General features: G+C 40.7%; 2 protein-coding genes across 2 annotated transcripts; one reads left to right on the top strand and one right to left on the bottom strand.

Moving 5' to 3' along the window:
* slc35d2 (solute carrier family 35 member D2) lies at positions 1 to 8,429 on the top strand. Its single transcript, XM_037680325.1, has 12 exons — positions 1 to 175; positions 249 to 282; positions 350 to 436; positions 505 to 572; positions 650 to 721; positions 3,318 to 3,386; positions 3,488 to 3,590; positions 4,909 to 5,001; positions 5,080 to 5,147; positions 5,244 to 5,322; positions 7,914 to 7,996; positions 8,184 to 8,429. The coding sequence occupies exons 1-12, from the start codon at positions 57 to 59 to the stop codon at positions 8,296 to 8,298; spliced, it is 990 nt and encodes a 329-aa protein (XP_037536253.1). The 5' UTR covers positions 1 to 56; the 3' UTR covers positions 8,299 to 8,429.
* A 1,734-nt stretch (positions 8,430 to 10,163) lies between these two features.
* Positions 10,164 to 13,368, bottom strand: znf367 (zinc finger protein 367). Its single transcript, XM_037680980.1, has 5 exons — positions 13,026 to 13,368; positions 12,041 to 12,191; positions 11,754 to 11,873; positions 10,492 to 10,630; positions 10,164 to 10,407 (listed from the first exon to the last, which is right to left on the bottom strand). Exons 1-5 carry the CDS (start codon positions 13,308 to 13,310, stop codon positions 10,164 to 10,166), a joined length of 939 nt encoding a protein of 312 aa, XP_037536908.1. The 5' UTR covers positions 13,311 to 13,368.
* Between the last annotated feature and the right edge of the window lie 3,021 nt (positions 13,369 to 16,389).

Genomic DNA, 16,389 nt, shown 5'->3' on the forward strand with positions numbered 1-16,389 from the left:
CAGGAGCAGGTGAGTTCACTGTGGAGGAGAGGAACGGCCTGAAAAGTGTTTGAACCATGTCTGTGGAGCAGACCGCGGAGCACCCCGCCTTCCTCAAGCTGCTGTCCGCGCTGTTTTACGCCGGCAGTTCGTTTCTCATCACCGTGGTGAACAAAACCGTGCTCACGAGCTTCAGGTGAGAGCTCCGCTACACGCACGCATAGAGTCCTGGGTCCAAACTTCCGTTTGTTTCTGTTGATGTGTTGCAGATTTCCCTCCTACCTGTGTCTGGGGGTTGGACAGGTGAGTTCATTTGGTTTTTATTTCCACGTTAAATCCATCAATCGCATGTTTTTCCTGCTCCTTCCAGATGTTCACCACCATTGTTGTCCTTTATTTGGCCAAAATGAGCCGACTGGTGCACTTTCCAGACTTTGACAGAAGCATTCTGCTAAAGGTGAGCTCACTCACTCAGAAGTAGCAGCTGTTTGGTTTCTTGTTTTATTCTTTACTGGTTTTTGGCAGATTTTCCCTCTTCCTTTGCTGTATGTTGGGAACCATGTAACCGGACTGGCGAGCACCAAAAAACTCAGGTTTTAACCAGCTGATTGTAGAATTTATGGGCTCCGATTTGTTTAAAATCACTCATCTTTAAACACGTCCTCCACAGTTTACCCATGTTTACAGTCCTACGGAAGTTCACCATACTGATGACGATGATGTTGGAAGCGTACATACTCAGGTCAGTCATCTCTGATCAGTCTAACTGTATGCACAGCGGTTCATAAAGTTGGGGTCAGGACTCCACTGTGAGTCGTGAAACATCAGGTGGAGGTCCTTGGATGATCTCAGAATATCATGAGTTTTAAAACGATTGCATTTATTTCTCACCATCATCGTCACACAGAATAACAACAGTAGTCCTTAAATTTCCTGATGCATGCTCAAAAATCCAGGTAGAAAAATCTACAACGGTTAAATCAGGTCCTCTGGATGGGTTCAATAAAAACATTTATAAAAAATTGTAGAAACTTTTCATCTGAAAGACTTCTTCAGTCTGAGGAGCTGTATTCAGCTCAGTCTTATAAATAGCGCCTTCTCATAGTGGATCAACCAGTTTGTTGTTGATATTCAAAACAGGCTCCAAAGATCCAGTCCCCCCGGCACAAACAGAGTAATATTGTGAATGCTGTTCAGTGTCAGGGCTGTGATCAGTCTTACATCGGGGAAACTAACCAGCCACTGGCCAAAAGGATGGTCCAGCACAGAAGAGCAACATCATCAGGCCAGGACTCTGCGGTCTACACTCATCTCCAGTAGGGATGTACGATATTATCAGCATGGTATCGGCTGATATTAGCGATAAAGTTAAATATCGGACTTGGGTCATTCCATCAAAAATAACTCGCTGATATAAAAGGCTTGTTTGAACTTCCCATGCTCTGTTCCACAATTTTTGTAGCAAATAAGCCTAAATAAGAGGGCTATGTTCTGACAAAGGAACAAAGCTGACAATATTTTTTGCACATGTGATTTTCTTGGCACGTAGCAGAATTCATAGATTTGAGTTGATCATTAAGATAGTAAAAACACGGCTTCTGTTTTAAGTTAATTTTTAACTTAAATTGTCAAGTAGATCTTATGGGCGGCTGTGACTGAGTGGTTAGAGCAGTCGTCCTCCAGTGCAGGAGTTGGGGGTTCGAATCCACCAGCAGTCACATGCCGAAGTGTCCCTGGGCAAGACACTGAACTCCCTCATTGCCTCTGATGTGTCCCATCGGTGTGTGAATGTGATAAAGCACTGATTAGTCTCTTTAGAATAATTTGTTCAATTAGCTTTGTAGAGATCTAGTAGAGTGTATGAATGGGTTAATGAGGCACAGATTGTAGTAAAGTGCTTTGAGTGTCTTGATCAGACAGAAAGGTGCTATATAAATACATAAATACAGTCCATTTACCATCTATTAATGCACTACTACTTATGCACTTCACTTGTGAACAGGTTGAGTTTAGATTTGTGAAAATTTACAAATTTCAAGTGTTGTCGTTGTGTTAGAGAGAGTAAATGTCATGAATACATTTGACATGAAACTTAATCCAAGTTAAAGTGTTGCATCATTTTCAGACCCCTTTTTGGCATCTGCATTTTGCAGCAGGCCAAACTGACAAAGACCGTGCAGAATAATGTAGTATTTTAATTCCACAACGGAGAAAACTATGTAGTCTCTGTAAGTAGGTGTAGGGAAAAAATAATCTGTATTGGTATCGGAGGAACAATGGTTTGAGAGAGGAGTAAAGGAGGCCATCTTTGTGAAGAGAAACCGCCCATCATTAAACGGGCGGAGGCCTCCGTGTTCAACTGTCCCCCTCGTACAAAGCTGCTATCACTAGTATCCCTGTGAATGGCAAGCAGCCATCATGGCACTAACAAGCCATTGTTAGACTGATTGTCATGTGAACAGATAGTTTTGAATGTCAACAACAAACTGGTTGATCCACTACGAGAAGGTGACTGAGCTTAGTACGGCTCCTCAGCCTGAAGAAGTCTTTTGGATGAAAGACGAAACGTTTCTACAATGTATTTATTTTTTATTGAACCCATCCAGAGGACTTAACTTGAATTTTTTTAGTAGTCCTAAATGTTTGATTATGGTTTTAAGTGGTTCTTAAAATGCCGTTTGTGTTCTCATTATGCCCATGTTTATATGACTGAATGGGCAGTCACAAGCTAAAAAGTTTGCAAACCTCTGATTTAATGAATTTACTGTCCGGCCTTCAAATTCAAACATGCAGGTCACATCAGACTTGTGACATTATCAGCACTGTAACTTCTAAAACTCACACTTTGATCATCCACATACAGGAAAAAAAGACTATTAAATATCTCGTACCTCATTCTACCTCTAATGTCAGTTACATCGTGAAGTGATGACGCGGTAAAACTACTCGATTACTCACGACTCAAAGTGCAGAACATCCCTGTGCTACGTTTTATGCATTTATAGATAAAATTCTGTTTTTTCCTCTCTGTTCCTCTTTAGCTCCTTTCAGGGGGTTGTAATGTTTATGAACGTCTTGCAGATAAAAGGGGTGTGCCTTTTTTAAATTAATATTTATTATGTTTATCTACAACCCAATCCTTATATAGGCTACTAGTTAAGTACGTTTTTGTACTTATTTATTATTTGGTGATGATATATATTGTGTCTTAATGTATTTGATTTCTGCTCAACATTTGTTTTTATTAAATATATATAATATGAACAAGCTGGGTGTTCCTGCTCACCTTTATAATTTGTGTTTCAAGGCTGTTAAACCGGATTATTTCTCTTTTTCAGAAAAACCTTCCCGAAGCATATTGTTTACTGTGTGGTGGCTATAGTTTTTGGTGCTGTGGTGGCTGCAAGGTACAGAATATATATATATTTTTTAAATGAATCATTCGTTTGAACAGACTCGTTTACAGCAGACAGAATAAGTTTTCCTTCATCTCCATCTCCCTTGTTAGTTCTGACCTGGCCTTCGATGTGGAGGGCTACACCTTCATTCTGCTAAACGACGCCTTCACCGCAGCCAGTGGTGTTTACACCAAGAAGAAGCTGGGCGATCAGGTGGAAGCTCCGCCCGTTACACATAAACGCACGCGTCGCTTAAAAGGAACGTTACAGTGCTGCACGTTTGTCCAGAGGAAGATGAAGAAACTTTAACGTGTTTTCAACTCTCTGGAAATTGTTTAATATTGTGTTTTTCGGACTATAAGGTGCACTTAAAAATCCTTTTTAATTTTCTCAAAAATCGACAGCGATCCTTATAATCCAGTGCGCCTTATGTATGAAAACAGACCCGCTCGTTGATGTTGCGCCTTATAGTCCGAAAACTACGGTATTTGTAAAATGTTAGGGATTTTCAGGTGCTGGCTTTGGTTTGCACACCTGTTCAAGTTCGTCAGCTTTTAAAACGAATCGAAATGACGGCAGCGCTATAATCGCGAGCCCTGGACGCAAAGACGCAGCGACTGGATTCACTTTCTGAGCAACGTTAGGATTTTACAGCTCTTATCGACACGTTTGACATTTGCAAGGAAAAATGTGAAAAACAAAACATGTCCGTTTTACCACTGATTATCACCACTGCCAAAAGCAGAATGGCAATGATGTTTGTGGCTGGTGTCTATGTGACTGTTAGCAAAATATCTCAAACCTCTGGACCTTTAAAAACAGCTATAACTCTGTCATTCTGTTGGATATCAACCTAAAATCTGGGAAGTCAGTAGCTCAGACTGATCTCCAACACATATTCTGAATGTTAACAGATTGCAAAATATATTTATTCACAATGTGCTATTGACTATCTGGAGTCAGCTTTGTCCGTCTGTTAGCAAAATATCTCATGAACCGCTGGATGGATTTTAATGAAACTTTTGAGATACTCAATGGATCTTCAGCTACAAAATAATAACTTTTGGAGCAAGTCTTATTCAAGATGGCTGTCACAGCCAGCTGAACTTCAAAAACACAAAATGCCCATAATTCAGTCAGTTTTACAAATATTGAGCTAAAATTCAGTGTGGTGGCAACTGAGTCATTCACACAGCGCACTCCAAGCAATATTGTATATTAAACATTTTAAGCATTAACTGTTGAAGTCGACCCCGTTTGTCTTTTAGCAAAACATCTCGCTAACAAACGGATAGATTTTAATATTCAAAACCTAATAATTGCATGTACATCTACAATCAACTTTTAGAGCCAGTCCAATTCAAGATGGCTGCAACAGCTAATCGACAGCGGCGAGCACAATAGAGGCCACAGCTCTTGTTATTTTAAGTATTGAACTGTGAGCAGCAGAAAGTCACAACACACTCGTAGGACCAAGTAATCATTTAAGGAATGCTAAAACTTTTATTTATTTATCTCCGTGTGCCGTCAGGAACTTGGGAAATACGGCGTCTTATTTTACAACTCCTTCATCATCGTCTTCCCCACTCTCTTGGCGAGTGCAGCTACTGGAGATTTACACAAGGTACGTGTGACGGGTTGTGTTTGTGCTCTGAAGCTGAACATTCCCGCCATTCAAGCAACCTTGTGTTTTCACCCACAGGCGGCCATGTTTAATGGCTGGACCAAAGGCACATTTCTCTTCTGTTTCCTCATGTCCTGCTTCATGGGGTCAGTAATAATCTCTTTTCCGTTCAGTTTGTTGCAAAGAATACTTTTATGGTAATTGATTCACACTGATTTTTTTTTTTTAACTTGTCATTCCAGGTTTGTTTTGATGTACTCCATTATTCTGTGCAGCTATTATAACTCAGCGCTCACCACCACAGTAGTCGGGGCCATAAAGGTAGGAGCTTAGACTGATAAGAGCCGTGTTTACACGAGTCATTCCTGACAGATCTGTGTAATAACCATCACACTGTTTCTACTCAGCCAAACAAAGGCCATTAAAAGATGCTAACTGCATTTATTATACAGTATACAGTAACTACTGTTGCTTATATTTGAACTAGTACGGCACTTAAGTTCATGCTCAATCATCCAAGTACCAAATCCAGTAATTCTCAATCAGGTCATCTGGACAGTTTTTTTTTTTATTTTTTTTATAGAGACGTTTTGCCCTCCATCCGGAGGGCTTCATCAGTCTGAGGAGTTCCAATAACTGTTTTCCCACCAAACAGTGAACTCCTTAAGTGGACCAACCAGTTTGCTGGAGCTAAGATGGTTTCTGGGGGCCGTCCTGTCCCCTGTTGACTCCTCCCAGGCAGGCAGCCTGATGAAGCCCTCCGGATAGAGGGCGAAACGTCTCTATATAAAAAAAAAAAAAAAGAAACTGTCCAGATGACCTGACTAAGAATTATTGGATTTGATACCTGGATGATTGAGCATGAACTTCGTTGCCTTGAACCACTTTGGTTGTGGCTGTCTGCCTGGGAGGAGTTGACGAGGGACGGGACAGCCCCCAGAAACCATCTTGGCTCCAGCAAACTGGTTGGTCCACTTAAGGAGTTTACTGCTTGGTGGGGAAACAGTTTACTGGAGCTCCTCAGGTTGATGAAGCCCTCTGGATAGAGGGCGAAACGTCTCTATATAAAAAAAAAAAGAAACTGTCCAGATGACCTGACTGAGAATTATTGGATAGTACGGCACTAATTTACAAACACTGCTGTATAAAATTCCTAAACTATAATTGCTTCAAACTTTGCTGTCAAGCAGCCGGACTTTGTTCTAATCTGTATAATCACTTGCCATCATGAAAGGAGTGGTGGCCCAGAGGTTAGAGAAGGTGGACCTGTGATCGGAATGTCGCCGGTTCAATTCTCTGAACAGACAACATCAAAATGTGGGTGGGAAAGGTGAAACACACCTGCCTCCACCCTCATTTGCTCCACTCTGGGCCCTTAAGCAAGGCACTTAACCACAAACTTCTGCTCCCCTGGGTGCCCTAGCTCAACAGGTTTCTTGAAAATTGAATCCTCGTGACTCAATGAGAGGTACTTGTACAAATAAATCCAAAAAATTAAGTCAGGTCATCTGGATGGGTTCTTCTTGGTTGAAAATTAAAAAAGGGTAGGCGATCATGTATGAGCCTGTGTCTGTCTAACAAAATATCTCATGAACCAGCTGGATGAGTTTTAATGAAAATCTCAGAAAGTAATCATTGGATGTACATCTACTACTGATTTTTATTACTTTTATGTCAGCATCTTTCAAGCTGCCCACCACAGCCGAAGAACCTTAGCAAACGCAAACATGCCTATAACTCAAGTCGTTTTAACAGATATTGAGCGTCCACTTTTGTTGTGGTAGTAGCTGCTGATCCTCTCCATCACATACTCTGAGCACTAAGAGCTCGTGCACGATCTTTGGCTAAAATGCTGAAATGCAGCGCGAGTGGCAACATACTTAGCTTAGGAAACGAGAGTCCAAAGTGTGACCCGAGGGCCATTTGTGGCCCGAGGGCCATTTGTGGCCCGAGGGCCATTTGTGGCCCTTGCGGTGATTTTGTTCGGCCCACAGCTGCAGTTTAAGAATGGTATCATTTTGACCAGCAGGTTTCAGAGGTCGATGCAGACTTTCTGCAGATTAGTTGGTAATCTATTTTTATATAATGTTTAGCTTTAACAGCAAAACGGATGAAAAACAATCTTATCAAAACTAGCAATATTAAACAAAGTACAAATCTTTGACTGTAATATTTTCACGTCATAGCAACAAAAACCTGATTTCTACCAGAAAGGAGACTTTTAGATAACGACTTATAAAACTTAACTATTGCAGTTGATGAAATGATCAAGAGGGACATTTTTAAGTTAATATAATGTGGTATCATCTACATCTGAACTTTATCAAACCTTCTATGAATCTGTTGTAGCGACTGACAGCTGGACGGTTTTTCAGAACTTGGATCGGTCTTTTGAACCGTCCTTGGTCCAAAAAAAGCTTAAAAGCTTGATCGACCCACTTTTAAACAGACACTTACTCTAATTACGCTTTTGTTGCTGAGAACAGACTAAAATTAACTTTCCAAACACAAGAAAACGACCCAACAAATCAAATAAATTAAATTACTTTTAATAAAAAATATAAGCTTAGTGTTTGAGGCTTTTAATGTTTTGGATCTACAACAATTTAAAACTATTTCTCCACCAAAATGAGTCAACTTTTGTTCTTTCTCCGAAACATTGTTCACGTTGAGAGTTAAATTAAGTTCTAGTTTTAAATTTAAAGTGGTTTAAAGCGGCAAGTACTGAATACTTTTTAAAAGTGTAGCTTTAAAACTACATTTTCCAACAGTTTATGTTGGGAGTTATGTGTTTTTAGCTCACCCCAGTGGACTAAATGCCAAGTTGATTATTTTTTTTTTAATTATTTGCTAAGCAACATACACACAGGTTTAAGATTTTACTAACATGTCTGTAATTTTTTATGTTTCAGAATGTTGCTGTAGCTTATGTTGGCATCTTCGTGGGTGGAGATTATATTTTCTCTTGGAAAAACTTCCTTGGCCTCAGCATTTGGTATAAACTTCTCGACTCCGGTTTACGTAGTTGAACATTTTGTCTAGCATTTCCTGTTAATCCTGCTCTGACGGGCAATTAATGCAGTTTTTAATTATTCAAAAGTGGCAGCTGGTTTTGAGTGGAGCAATTTTTATTAGCTTCTAAGCAGAAACATTCATATGTATTGTATCTCTTTTCTTTACAGTATGTCCGGTGGACTGGTTTATTCATATCTCACCTTTAGCAACAAAACACCTGCAAGTAATGCAGGACTGCAAGAGGTGAAAGTTCACATTACTGAAGAGTCCAGGAAAGACTGAGCCACCACCAGGTGGCGCCATTCTGCTTCATATTGAAGCATTGTGTTCAGTTTGTCTTTATGCATTAAAAAAAGCATAAATAAATGTATTCTCTGTGAATTCATGTGATGCTACTTGATTCCAAACCTGTGGGAAAAAAACGAGAACAGGCTCTGGTTCAGATTCAGTGAATTTCAGTTTATTGATGATCAACAATAAAACAGTGGACAGCCTGTCAGAGAAACCTCGGTTTAAAAAGAATGGGTGATAAAAAAAAATAAAAAAAGTTGTCTACCAGCAAACAGGATCACACTATGAACTCTAACGTGAACAAAGAAGCTGCTGGAGGATGTTAGAAGCAAATTAAAACCCTAAAACGTCAAAGCGTTCTGTAAATAGTGCGCGCGCTTAAATTTTCTACAAACACTACTTATATATTAAATGCCATAATTTCCATAAAACCACAAAATGGACTGTTGGGTTAAATACACTAATATGAGACATAATTTTTTTTTTTTTGTAAGCCCTCTGATTATCACCAATTTGTTAGTGGCCCCAGTGGCTCATTTCTAAATCAGATCGAACTGGCCGAGTGAAATTTCTCCCAACCAGAGGCAAAACACCTGCGAGGAGCTTTGTACAGTGTTGAAAATGTAGTGTTGAATTTAAAAGTATATTTTAAAAAGAAACGCAAACCAAACTCCCAGCACTATATGTCAGTTGGTTTAAAAAAAAAAAAAAAAAGTACACTTTTTTTCCATTACGGGGCCAGTTTGTGAAAGCCAGCAGCTCAGGGGCCGGACATCCAGCAATTAAAGTCATCGTGTAAATAAATCAAGAATTACAATAATATTTTACCTTTTAAAACTTGTTTTACTGCATTGAATCAAAAATGCAATAAACAGAACCCAAAACCTAAAAATGTTTTTTTTTTATTTAAATGAACTTATTAGTGGGCCGGACTGAAGTCCCCCGTGGGCCACAAGTGGCCCGGGGACCGCCAGTTGAATAGCCCTAATCTAACATTTACTGCACTGCAATCTTAATCCAAGACTTTCTAGTTGGCGTTTAATCAAAAGGTTGTTATATTTCCGAACTTTAAGTCAATTTGTCACGTGCTCGCTTTACAGAATGATTCAAGTCTGATGACATATGAATGGAAATATAATAAAATAAATATTGTGACTTAAACTGAAATATGTCAGCGTCCAATCTGATGTGTTGCCTTTTAATATAAAAGACAAATGGAACGCCTTCTGGGCTGTGAGTCTAACATGAATCCAATCCAAGACAAACAACTGCTTGACTGGGCCTTTAAAAAAAATGGCAAAATTGTAGAAATTTTTAAAAAGCTTCATCGTGACCAAACACTTACATCAGGCGTCTTTACCCTCATCACTGCTGCGATGACGTTAAAGAAATCCTCTTTAATTTGCCGGAGATGAAACACGTGATGGTTGCAACACTTCTACCTCTGACCACACCCTGTCCGTCTGAGCTTAATCCATATTTTATACATCACTTATACACTCTTATAAACATACTTAAAAAAGAAACCAACTCGTTACCAAAGTGCAAACAAAATAATAATAAAAAAAAAAAGTTCTTTCTTTGTCTTTAAAAGACAAGAGGAAAGCAAAACATTCTTCATATTGTCAGACCTACAAATATAGCAGCTGGGAGGATAAAATGGAAGCTGAATAAGGTGCTTGTGCCTTTCCTGGTGCTGCTGCGCACGGCTCCGTGTGAACACTGATCTCGTTTGCTCCAAGTCCGTTTCACAACGTGACGGAGGAAGATAAACTAGTCGATCTGCGTTTATGAAGAACTTTCAGCTACAGCAGGAAGGCGAGTTAAAGATGGAGACTTGAAGGACGGAGGGGGTTTTAGGCAGACAGGTTGTTGGCCAGCTCGATGAGGGCCAGAGCACCGTGAAGTCGCTCGCGCTGCTCCTGAAGGCGCCGCTTGGCCCCCTGACTGCTCTTCTCCTCCTCTGTGGCCTCCTCCTCCTCCTCGTCAGACTGCAGGAACTCCATGGGATCCTGCTGCTCCTGGTCCTCGGCCCTCATCTTGTTCTGCGACTTCACCTTGGTGGTTGTGGGGGCACGCTGCTCCCGGGTTTGCCAGTACCTGAAAGGACAGAAAGGACTTTAATACAGAACATAATCTGGGGGGACATTTTTTATTTTATTTGCTCGATCCAGCTTAACTCACTTTGCCAGCCACTCTGCCACAGCCTTGTTGTCCACAGACTGAGCCTTGCCCGGGCCATCCTTTGGTTCTTCTCGGTTCAGACGGGAGAAAGGGTGCTTGGGGCAGTGACGGTTGGCATGTGTGAACCGACTGCCACATCCTGCACAGAAACGAGCACGAATACAGTAAAACTATACAAAACCACTTCTTTTGATCCATAGAAAGCAATGTTTGGTTCTGTCTAGGCCTGTCGCGATAAATCAATTAATCGCACGACGAATGAAAATTATCGACTTCGTTTTCATTTATCGCTTATTCGTGTCGCTCTCTTTCTATTGGGCACGGAATGAGGAAAAAGCTCGACTCCGGTGCTCTTCACTGACGCCTCCCTTTCTCTTGTCGCTTTAAAATTTGTTTTAACCATCCAGAATTGCGTTTTTGGATCGTTAAAAGCAGCTAAGCTGAGAAAAAAAAAAAAAAAAAGTTTTTGTTAACGCTTCTTCACTTAAAGAAACAGGTCCAGATGACATGATTTAACCATTTTTGCAGCTAAGCTACGAGCTAAGCTAACAGGCCGACCTCGGGGAAAAAAACTGTCTTGTCAAAGCTCCAAAATTTACAGTTGAAACTCGTGCCTTCGTGTAAAACGTTGTTTTTCTCTGCAAAAAGAAGCTGAGAACTTGTTTACTGATTTTATTATTAAAAAGTTTGTGTGAAAAATGCTACGCTAAAGAGCTCAAACCACACTGAGCGTCTGCCATTTTGAGAACTGAAAAAACGGGAACGAGAGGCAGCCCATGTCACGTCAAGGGGCCTTCCTCCCATTTTTCTGAAAGAGACACGCTGCTCGCTCCCTCACTATCCACCCTTCGGTTCAAACAGTCTTATAGTATCATTCAGTGGTAAAAATGGTACTACACACAAAAATTAACAAACATTTCTTCTTAAATTTGACAATAATTACTAATTATTGTCAAATTTCAAACAATATCGTTTATCGCAACAATTTGGGACAATTAATCGCCAAGCAAAATTTGTTATCGTGACAGGCCTAGCTCTAACTCAAAATCCTTAAAGCATTTTTTTTTTTTAATCTATCATTAAAACAGCTTTAATTAGAAGACTGTACTTGCTGTGTTTATCAGGTACTTTCCAAGGTTTTAACAGAAATCATTAACTCTACAGGAAAGCACCATACAGAAAAAAAAACGTCAAGTTAAAATAAGTCTGAGTTGATCTGGTGAGAGCAACTAAACTTTATAGAAGTAGCATTTTAAACAGACCTTTCTCTGAGCAGACGAAAGGTTTCTCCCCCGTGTGCAGCCGCTGGTGGGTCTTCAGCTGACCACTCTGGACAAACGCCTTCCCACAGTTTGGGTAGTCGCACAAATAGGGTCTCTCACCTAGATTAATAAGGATATTGTGAGATTAAACACAGTCGTCACACACTATCCATTATTCAACTATAGAAATAAAGTCCAGCCCTGTTAAACCCAAATATCAAAAGACTATTATTGTGCAAAAGTTGCAAACCGATCGCGCTTGTCAGCAATGCACCTGTCCCGCTCACCTGTGTGTGTCCTCTTATGGGCCTGCAGGGACTTCTCTCTGGGAAACACTCGGTTACAGATGTTGCATCGTATGCGGCTGGATGAAGTCTCCCCTTCATTTATGAGCTCTCGAACCGTGTCCGCCCGGGGCCGGCCTCTGCGGATACCATCCTAAAAAAAAGAAATGCCGCTGATTATCCTCGCTGCCGATTTCTTACCCATAAGCTGCTCATACACATCTGCTCACAACAGACTCATGTTCAGGCTGTTGTTATACACAGTTATATTACATTATTAGTGTCTAGCATATATCTTAGATTTACTGTTTCTTTTTTATACTTAATAATATTGCTATTTTTGGGTGTAACTGGGACCTTGAGTACACAATGTCGTTCCACCTTATGTACCACATGATGCAATAAATAAGTCACCTTGAAAAGGAAAATAATTTCTGGTGCAATCACAACAGAAAGAATATCTAGATATCTAGAAAGAATGATCTAAAAACGTTATAAATGGTGTTTCCATTACATTTCTATATAATACAGAGTAAGCAGTTTATTGATATCGTGGACAGTCTCCTCCTATGAGCTCGTGCTGTATCAGTCCTTCCCTGTAACGTTTTCACATCCGGTTCTACTTTTGGCGCGCGCCTCACGTCATGTATGAGCAGCTGCTGCTGAACCAGGAAGTGAACGGGGTTTAAAAACCAGAACGTCACACCCCAATGCGCGGGCGTTTTTTTTTTTTTATGACTCCATTTTAGTCATTTTAAAGTTGACGGAAAGTTTGTAGCTAAGCTTTTACACCGCGAACAGTTTCCAGACCGCGGAAATTACTATAAGCGATTTGGTTTTATTTCATTTAGACGACGTTGACACCAGCACGCATGCGCGTTAAAAGCATGTGGTTAGAATGTGTTGTCAGCAACCAGTCTTTAAGAATCTGTCAGACAGAACACAGCTACTACAGGTTTTGTAAAAAATAAAAAAACAAATGCTCTACCTTGATCTGGTCAGGCGATGAGGCCGGGTCCGCCTCCATGGCCGTGTGCGTCCCGGTGGGGGACGCAGCCCCGCTCCCGGAGCCCGGGCTCAGGCTCACATTGTGGGCGTTCTCCCCCCACTTCCAGGGGTAGACCATGAAATCGCTGAAACCGGGGCTCGTAGGCGTCAGGGCCTCTGCTTTCCTGGGTTTGATCGGGGTCGTCTTGATGACAGAAACCAAAACCCTTTTAGGCGAGTCGTTGCAGAAAATGACCTGCGGGTGCTGCTTGTTGCAGTCGCTCATTGTGCAGTTGAAAGCAGATTTATAAGCTGCTTTGGTCGCAAAGGCCGCACAGCAAGTTCGCAGATGTCCAAAGGAGAGGAAAAACTAAATAGCGCACGCCTTTTTAGTCCGGAGTGAATATGTCCTTCATTTCCAGCGAGGAACAAAGGAGGTCCGCTCCTCTCTTCAAAGTAATCCGCAGAAGTTACAGAGATAAGAGGACTGGGCAGAGTTTACTCCCAGCTGCAGCGGCTCGTTTGAACTAACCTGTGCGCGCCCACCGAAGCTTCGTCCCGCGTTGCAAAATCGCGCCTGATCAATCCGCTAACCAATGGGCTGCGAGAACCGGGCACCACGTGACAATAACAGCCAATAGCAGCAACGTTTACTGCCCAATCCTCGTTACCACACTGACCAATAACAGAACGAGAAGCGACATGTATTGCGATTGGCTGAAGGGGCCTTCCTCCCAATGGGAGTTTAAAGATTCCTCGCGCGCTCTTGCGGACTGACGTCAGCTTTGGCCAATAGAAATGAGCCAAACGTACGACGTAGCCAATGAGAATGAAGGGCGGTTAATTACACGTAGCAGGTGAGCAGATGGCTTATTACTGCGCTAGAGTCTGTTTATAATACATGTTTTTTTTTCTCGTTTTTAAAGGGAACGAAAAAAGCCAGAGGCGCCAAAATTACGTCATTACATTAAACCGGAAATACACGAACAAAGGGTGTGCTGTGTGAGCTGTAGGCCTACAACCCTATTTAACAATGCAACTTAACGCCAGCAAAACTATACGGTCATAGACACATTTCCCAAATAAGTTTATTCCCTATAATAAAAAATTGAAATAAAGTGTAGTTTTTATTGTATGCTTTGTTTGAACAACAAGCCAACAAACTGGTTGATCCACAATAAGGCCTATTTCTAAGACTGAGGCTACTGCAGCTCATCAGAATAACAACGTCTTGGAATAAAGATGAAACGTTTCAACAAGTTGTTGTTGATTTTTATCCATTCAGAGGACCTTACTTAACTTTGTTAGATATTTGTTTTGTTTTTGCATTTGACTACAAATAGTCCATCTCGGACGGGCACTGTGTGTTGTGTTCAAAATATGAACCAAACGAGCAAGTAGGCTCAATCATCCAGGTAAATAAATCACAAAAAAGTTAAGTCATCTGGACAGTTTCGTTTTTGGAAGAAAACATTTCATCTGAAGAACTTCATTAGTCCGAGTCCTGCCAACAGGATTTGTCGTATTAAGTAGCATCTTGTTGATGTGTTTCATAGCAGCATACTGTTGTGTTCCCAGGTAGAATAGTCTAAAACAATTGATTCTAAGTTCATAACAATCAAATATTATAGGCAAAATGGCCGCACCGAACCAGCCCAAGGACAACTTGGCCAAAATGGTTAAAAACAAAATAAGTAGGCTCAATCACACTGATGATCAATTGTTTTACTGATGGTCCTCCATCTTGCATGTACCATTCTGCCTGGGCTGCTATTGCTATATGGTTGCTCTCATAAAAAAGCAACCGTGAACTGTGCAATCAAAGTCCTGAAATCGATTCTTACGTTCATTATGCTCCTGAGTTGTTTCATCACAAATAATGTTGACAATATTTTGGAACATTAACTGAATGATGGATTATTGGATTAATGAGCATACACCAGGATATTAAACTGAAGTTAAAGTCCAGTATAATATATATTAGAAATAGTCTCAATCACTCTTTTGTTGCAAATAATATTTCCACTGTGACTTAGGATTTTAGATCTGGCATAATGTTTGAGTTCAACCAAAACTGATAATAAACTGTTTGAATCCATTGTTATATTCTTTGTTGTATTTCCTGATATTCATTCAACCTTTATTTAGACAGGTTAATTCCCTTTGAGCCTCGGGGACAAAACTAAAAACAGGAACATGTCTGCATTGGTTCTTGCCAGGAACTTAACAGATCTTTAAAGCCACTTTAGAGAGGTCAAGGTCAAGAGCTTCAGGTCTTTTTGTAAGATATTCCAGGAAACAGGAGCGGACTAGGAGAAGGCCCTTTTGCCAAGTTCAGTCCTCACTGAGGGAACACTGCAGGTAATAATGTCGTGGGAGCGCACGCTGTAGCTGCACTCACGCAGAGACATAGTGGAGTTGTATGAAGGCAGCAGACCAAGGAGTGATTTAAAGATGAAAATGTACCAGTGAAAAATGGTATGCATGCATCAAAGATGACTCAAGGCTGACCCCAAAACATTGTGCACTGAGAAAGTAGTTCAATACGGACTCGACTTTTTCATTCCTACCACTAGATTCTAAATTTCACAAGAAAATTTCCCCTGACTCATTCTCCTGGTAAAAGCAACACAGCTTACAACTAGAATCCATTGATAGCACTACTGTATATTGGAGTTTTCTTATTTTTTTATGGTTTCCAATTGGATGGTCCATCTATTTATCCATTTATTAATAGGAAACAATAGTGTGCAAGTATATGGTGGAAATGAATGGACAATTGTTTAACGAATAGTGCATTATAACTTAAACAAGTCAGAGATGGATTTTAAACGTCTACCAATTGTTTAAGGGTCATTGGCTGAGCTGTGCACTGTTTGTACCCGCCGTTTAGAGCTGGGTGGAGAAACACATGAGCCGCGCGTTGTTTGTTTTTAGCTTTTTAGCTAGCTAGTATTGCACACAGCTAATTAGCATTACGCCAGTACGGACAGGTGGAGGGGTGCAGTTCGGTTCGGTAGTTCAGCGTGCTCGGTTCTATTAACGGGGCAGGGTGCCCCACTTGTATAATGGTAGGGGAAACATTGATGTATTTACGTCATGAAATTCGCACATCATGATATAATTTATTTTCCCAGGGGCAAGTTTTTTTTTTTAATCGGTATTATCTTGAACGATATGATAGGCCCAGCCCTACCATTAACTCTAAAACAATTATTGAATCAAGCGTTTACTTGTGTAGGTAAAACTAGATGTCAAACAAACCGAAAAAAAAAAAACACACCAGAATACAGGAAATGGCATCTACTTTATTCAAAAATTTTTATGGGGGAGGATCCCTGACCCCCCACCCCACCACCACCAAT

This window comes from Nematolebias whitei, chromosome 8 (genome assembly GCF_014905685.2).
Source record: "Nematolebias whitei isolate Nwh7 chromosome 8, NemWhi1, whole genome shotgun sequence".
Lineage (NCBI taxonomy): Eukaryota > Metazoa > Chordata > Actinopteri > Cyprinodontiformes > Rivulidae > Nematolebias > Nematolebias whitei.